The sequence below is a fragment of the Nicotiana sylvestris genome, chromosome 3, assembly GCF_000393655.2.
Source record: "Nicotiana sylvestris chromosome 3, ASM39365v2, whole genome shotgun sequence".
In the NCBI taxonomy this organism is placed as follows: Eukaryota; Viridiplantae; Streptophyta; class Magnoliopsida; order Solanales; family Solanaceae; genus Nicotiana; species Nicotiana sylvestris.
The window spans coordinates 136,590,075-136,597,185 of record NC_091059.1 but is presented as its reverse complement, the minus strand read 5'-3'; the positions used below and the strand labels follow the sequence as shown (position 1 = coordinate 136,597,185).

General features: G+C 33.3%; 1 protein-coding gene and 1 long non-coding RNA gene across 2 annotated transcripts; one reads left to right on the top strand and one right to left on the bottom strand.

Moving 5' to 3' along the window:
- Positions 1-320: 320 nt before the first annotated feature.
- On the top strand, positions 321-1,070 carry LOC138888064 (uncharacterized). Its single transcript, XM_070169865.1, has one exon. The coding sequence runs from the start codon at positions 321-323 to the stop codon at positions 1,068-1,070; it is 750 nt and encodes a 249-aa protein (XP_070025966.1).
- A 4,279-nt stretch (positions 1,071-5,349) lies between these two features.
- On the bottom strand, positions 5,350-6,104 carry LOC104246630 (uncharacterized). Its single transcript, XR_716010.2, has 2 exons — positions 5,801-6,104; positions 5,350-5,714 (listed from the first exon to the last, which is right to left on the bottom strand). It is a non-coding gene; the product is annotated as an uncharacterized lncRNA (long non-coding RNA).
- Between the last annotated feature and the right edge of the window lie 1,007 nt (positions 6,105-7,111).

Here is a 7,111-nt window from a genome sequence, read left to right as displayed (position 1 = left end):
CACCATCCCAACTTGAGAATTGTGACGTTTGTAAAGGTAATCATCCGAATCATGAATGTCAAGCTTTAACGCAAAATGAGGAACATGTAAATGTGGTTGGTTATAGAAATAATTACCAATTCAGTAGTCCCATAGCACAAAAACATCCAGGATTCCAATGGAGTAATCCTAATGGTGCTAAAAATCGTCAAAAAGTTTTTAATAAAAAATAACAGGTACAGGGGCCACCTGGTTTTCAAAATCAAAATAGGGAGCAACAGAATTTTCTACAATATTAGCAGCAGCCCCAAAGAGCTCATCAACAAAGCCTTGAAGACCTGATGTACAAATTCATTAAGGCTACTGACGAGAAGGTTGAAAGTCAACACTCAGCTATCAAGAATTTGGAAATTCAGGTAAGCCAATTAGCAACCCTTATGTCTGGACAAATTCAAGGTGCTCTACCAAGCAACACTGAGAAAAATCCAAAAGAACACCTCAAAGCCATCTCTCTACGATCAGGTAAATCTCTTGATGATCCATATGCAGATAGAGAAGGAAAGCCACAAGAAGTGGAAAATGTAAATGAAGGTGAGAATAAAATAGAATCTAAGTTTCCAAAAGAACAAAAGAATAAAGGGAAAAATGTACAAGAAAATGAATTAATAACAAATCCTCATTCTATACCTCTCCCTTTTCCCCAAAAGATGAAAAGAGAAAAGCTTGATAAACAGTTTTCAAAGTTTCCAAATATTTTGAAGCAACTTTACATTAACATACCTTTCACAGATGCTTTGACGCAAATGCCTTCATATGCTAAATTTCTCAAAGAAATTTTGTCAAGTAAAAGAAAATTGGAAGAAGTTTCAGTGGTTAAGCTTACAGAAAAATGTAGTGCTATACTTCAAAATAAGCTCCCTCAGAAACTTGGTGATCCCGGAAGTTTTACAATTCCTTGTAGCGTGGGAGGTACTTACTTTGAAAAAGCGTTATGTGATTTAGGTGCTTCAATAAATCTAATGCCTTTTTCAATTTTCAGGAAATTAGAACTTGGTGAAATGAAAGATACTAGTGTCTCTTCAATTAGCTGATCAAAGTACTTAGAGACCAAAAGGAATTATTGAAAATATCCTTGTTAGAGTTGACAAATTTGTATTTTCAGTAGATTTATAGTGCTTGAAATGGAAGAAAATACTGAGGTACCATTAATTTTAGGTAGACCATTTCTCGCAACAGGAAGGGAAATTGTTGATGTTCATCAAGGACAATTAATATTATGAGTTGATGAGGAAAGAGTGATTTTTGACATGCAAAAAATGATGAAATTTCTTGGGGATGAGTCATCATCATCTTGTTTTCAAATTGACTTACTAGATGACCTTGTAGACGAATACAAAGATAATCAGTTAACTACTGATTCATTGGAGAGATGTTTGGCTAGGTCAGGTACCATAAGTGATGATAACCCCGTAATCAGAGAACAAGCTAAAATTCTAGAAAAAGAGTCAGAAAATGAGAAAGTCTCACAAAAATTGAACTCAAAGAACTTCCTTCTCATTTAAAATATGTGTTTCTTGAACCTGAATTATTTCCAGTAATCATTTCATCTTCTTTGACTATAGAACAGGAAAGCAAACTGATTAGAGTCCTGAGAATACACAAAACAACATTAGGGTGGACTATAGCTGATATCAAAGGAATCAGTCTAGCTATTTGTATGCACAGGATTCTTATGAAGAATGATTATAAGCCAATAGTCCAACCCCAAAGGAGACTAAATCCAGCAATGCAGGAAGTCGTCAAGAAAGAAGTGGTGAAACTTCTAGCAGCAAGTATCATTTATCCAATATCTGACAGTCCTTGGGTAAGTCCTGTGCAGGTAGTACCAAAAAAAGGAGGCATGACAGTAATAAAAAATAAAAATAATGAACTTATACCTACCAGAACAATCACAGGGTGGAGAGTCTGTATCGATTATAAACGACTTAATGAGGCTACAAGAAAAAATCATTTTCCTTTACCTTTTATTGACCAAGTACTTGAAAGAGTTGCAAGTCATGGTTTTTACTGTTTTCTTGACGGATATTCTGTGTATAATCAGATACCAATTGCTCTAGAGGATCAGGAGAAAACCACATTCACATGCCCCCAAGGTACGTATGCTTACTGAAGAATGCCATTTCGAATATGTAACGCTCCTGCTACATTTCAGCGTTGCATGTCGACAATTTTTTCAGATATGACTGAAAAGTTTCTTGAGATCTTCATGGATGATTTTATACTTTTTGGAAAGACATTTGAAGATTGTCTCTATCATTTAACTTTGGTGCTTAAAAGATTAATTGGGAAAAATTTCATTTCATGGTAACAGAGGAAATTGTTTTAGGACATAAAATTTCTGCTAAAGAGATAAAAGTTGATAAGGCTAAAATTGATCTTACAGCAGGATTACCCCCTCCTACCACTGTTAAAGGCATTATAAGTTTCTTAGGGCATGCAGGTTTTTATAGAAGGTTCATAAAAGATTTTTCAAAGATTTCAAAACCTCTAACTAACCTATTGATAAAAGATGTGAAGTTTGAATTTTCAGATGATTGCAGAAAAGCATTTGAGATCCTCAAGGAACATTTGACTAACGCTCCAATAGTTGTTTCTCCTGATTGGAGCCAACCATTTGAACTAATGTGTGATGCAAGTGATCTAGCAGTTGGAGCGATATTGGGACAAAAGAAAGACAAGATTTTCAGGCCTATTTACTACGCCAGTAGGACCCTCAATGAAGCTCAAAAGAATTATGCCACAACCGAGAAGGAGCTATTGGCAGTAGTATTTGCATTTGACAAATTTCGTTCCTATTTGATAGGAACGAAGGTTACAGTATTTACTGATCATGCCGCTTTAAAATACCTCTTAGCAAAGAAAGATGCTAAACCTAGATTGCTTAGATGGATACTTCTTTTGCAAGAATTTGATCTTGAAATAAAAGATAGGAAAGGTTCAGAAAATCAGGTAGCAGGCCATTTTTCACGTTTGGAAAATTCTCCCACCGAGACAACAGATATTAAGGAGGAATTTCCTGATGAGCATGTTTATACAATCTCAACAGTTACAAATCAGACACCTTGGTTTGCTGACATAGCCAAATACTTAGTTGGGGGATGGATCCCAAAAGATTTATCTTACGAACACAGAAAAAAGCTTAAAAAAGAAATAAGATATTATTTTTGGGAAGATCCTTACTTGTTTAAATTTTGTGCAGATGGTATGATCAGAAGATTTGTACCAGAAACAGAAATGAATAATATCCTAAGTCACTGTCATGATGGAGCTGTAGGAGGACACTATGGAGGAAGACAAACAGCCGCAAAAGTGCTTGAAGCTGGTTTTTTCTGGCCTACTTTATTCAAAGATGCAAGAAATTATGTCTCCACTTGCGACAAATGCCAAAGGAGCGGTAACATTTCAAAAAGGGATGAGATGCCTCTTAACTCTATTCTTGTGTGTGAAATATTTGATGTTTGGGGCATCGATTCTGTGGGTCTTTTTCCTCCATCAAATGGTTGTGAATATATTTTAGTAGTTGTTGATTATGTTTAAAAATGGGTAGAAGCAATAGCTACTAGAAAAAATGATGCTCATGTTGTTTGTGTTTTTCTCAAGAAAAATATTTTTTCTCGAATTGGAACTCCACGTGTTATCATAAGTGATCAAGGAACTCATTTTATAAACAAACAATTTGCAAATTTATTATCAAAATATGGAGTAACTCATAAAATAGGAACTCCATAATATGCTCAAACGAGCGGGCAAGTTGAAGTTTCCAATAGAGAATTGAAAAGAATTTTAGAAAAATATGTTGGGTCTTCTTGAAAAGATTGGTCTTTAAAGTTAGATGATGCTTTATGGGCATACCGAACTGCTTTCAAAACTCCAATAGGCACATCCCCTTATAGATTAATTTTTGGAAAAGCTTGTCATTTACCTGTGGAATTAGAACATAAAGCATATTGGGCTATGAAATTGTTGAATCTAAATTTGTCAGATGTAGGTAAAAATCGTCTACTTCAGCTAGATGAATTAGAGGAATTCAGACTTGAAGCATATGAAAACGCTAAATTGTACAAAGAAAAGACGAAAAGATGGCGTGATAACCTCCTTCGCCATAAGGATTTTAAAGTTGGAGACCAAGTTCTTTTGTACAATAGCCGATTGAGATTATTTCCAGGAAAATTCAAATCACGTTGGTCAGGGCCGTACATCATAACAAAAGTAACCCCTTATGGTGCCATTGAAATATAACATATGGATGGGGGAAAATTTAAAGTGAATGGTCATCGTTTGAAGCCTTATGTCATCAGAAACTTTGACAAATAGGCTTCAACAATCCTGTTTGCTTAACAAATATATTTATTAATAAGTCGAGCTGACGACACTAAATTCAGAACTATCTCTTCTTCTTCTTCTTCTTCTTCTTCTTCTTCTTCTTCTTCTTCTTCTTCTTCTTCTTCTTCTTCTTCTTCTTTGTTTAGAATGTGAATTTGTGTGTTCTAACATAGAGGCCTAAGTACCTTTACGTCTTAAAAATAATGTTATAGTTCTGTATTGTATTATATTAAATAAAATGTATAATATGATTTGATATGGTAAGTTTAATGATAAATTTATAGTTAGCATTAATAATATATTTTTATTAAAATGATAAGTTGCATATATGAATACGTTTTAGACCTTTGGAGGATAAACTTGCAAATTTAATTTTTTTTACCAAGGCATTAACTATACCTTACGTCCATTTACAGCATATGCACTACATCTTTCCTTTTTTTATATATATAGATGTACTATATATATATAGTAAGATTATAATATAAAAGTATATAAAATAGGAAAGATGTAGTGCATATGCTGTAAATGGACGTAAGGTGTAGTTAATGCCTAGTAAAGAACCACTATATAGTTAACTTTATAGTGGTCAACAAAAATGAGTTGACCTCGTTCGATTATAAATGGTCGTAGAATCAATTTTAATATATAAGAGCTAGATGTCACTAAATAAAGTTAATATTTATCAATAGCAAATTTAACTAAAATACTTCTTCCGCCTCTTTCGATTACAGAATTAGTACGAAGTTAAAATGTAGTACGAAATAGATAGATGTTGACAATTTAAATAACACCCAACTATAAAGCATATAAAATTTAAATAAAAAGCTTCAACTCAAGCATGTGAAATTGAGGAATAATATCTATTATTATATAAAAATATTAAGATCCGCCATTCTCCCAACACAAGAAAAGTTACTCCATAATGGAGTTAGTACTGACAACAGAAATATGCTTGCCCATTAACTAAGAAAATAGAAATAAGTATTCAAAAGAATAATTCTCTTATTTAATTAGAAATAGAAACTAGAGTAATTTTCTACACCGGATAACCGAAGAAGTAGAAGAAAGAAAAAGAAGATTTCAATTTTTTTGTCTCGATTTCTCCTCCCCCAGAATTCTCTCTCGCAGCTTTGTAAAATGACGGTATTTATAGATATTTACATTGCTTTTGCCGTGTACAAAAAAAAAGTTTCAGCAAACTTTTCTCTTTCATCTTGCCAACTTGCCAATTTGAAGTGAATTTTGACGAGGGAATGACTTTTAACTTTTGCTGATGCTAGCTTCTTTCTTTTCCATTTTCAACTCCTTCTTCAATCTTATTCATTTCTTTACTTATATTTTGATATTACCTACAAGAGAATAACAATATTAGTATTAAGGATTCAATAACAACTCATATTATGCATAGTATTTTTATTTTATCAAACTCTCCTACACTTATCATTTTCTTCGTCTCGAGGAAATTTCTGAATCATTCTTTTTTCAAGAAAACAAATCAAGCCAGCTGCTAGTAAAAAAAAATATTTCTTTTTTTTTTCTTTTTTTTCTTTTTTAAGCTGTGTCTTGACTGTGTTGAAAATAAGAAGTTTCCAAATTTTTCCTCTACGGTGCATTAGTCAACAATTTAAGAACTATATGGTTGTTATAAAATATAATTCAAAGTAGCAATATGGAACAAGGAAATAAAAGTAATTTAGTAAAACATGAACAAGAAATGGAGATAGAGAGAAGGAAGACATTTTTTCCTTTAATTGTGTGTATTTTTCTATCTATTACAAGGCCTTTATATAGGCATAAAAAGTAAAGAAAATATGTCATGGAATATGTCATTGAACATAGAAAATATGTCATTGAATATGTCATTAAGCATTTGACATGAAGATCATGGAGGAAGAGTAGACATCCACCATAATATGATATTTATCATAACACCCCCCTTGGATGTCCATAAATAATGTGCCTTGTTAAAACCTTATTAGGAAAAAATCCTATGGGAAAAAAAATCTTAATGAAGGAAAAAGAGTACACATATTTAGAAATACGCCTTTTGGTTGCCTCGTTAAAAATCTTGCAAGGAAAATCCGGTGGGACAAAACCTTGTAAGAGAAAAAGAGTACACCGCGTATTAACTCCCCCTGATGAGAGCATCAGTTCACATCCTTCAACCTTCGCATCCTAATCTTGTACACCAGTTTCTTGAAGGTTGACGTCAGTAGAGATTTGGTGAACAAATCAACCATATTATCACTTGAACGAATCTGTTGCACATTGATATCACCATTCTTTTGAAGATCATGTGTGAAAAATAACTTTGCTAAAATGTGCTTTGTCTTATTTTCTTTTATGAATCATCCCTTCAATTGGGTTATGCATGCTGCATTGTATTCATACAAAATTATGGGTAGTTTGTCAAACTTCAAACCACATTTGTCTCGGATAAGATATATTATAGACCTCAACCAAATACATTCTCGACTTGCTTCATGGATAGAAATTATCTCAGCATGATTAGAAGAAGTAGCCACGATTGATTGCTTAGTCGATCGCCAAGATATGACAGTGCCTCCACATGTAAACACATAGCATGTTTGAGATCAAGCCTTGTGTGTGTCAGATAAATACTTTACATCGGCATAACCAACAAGATCGGGATTGCAATCATTGCCATAAAATAAGCCCACATTGGTAGTCCCTTTTAGATAACACAATATGTATTTGATTTCACTCCAATGTCTCCTTGTAGGAC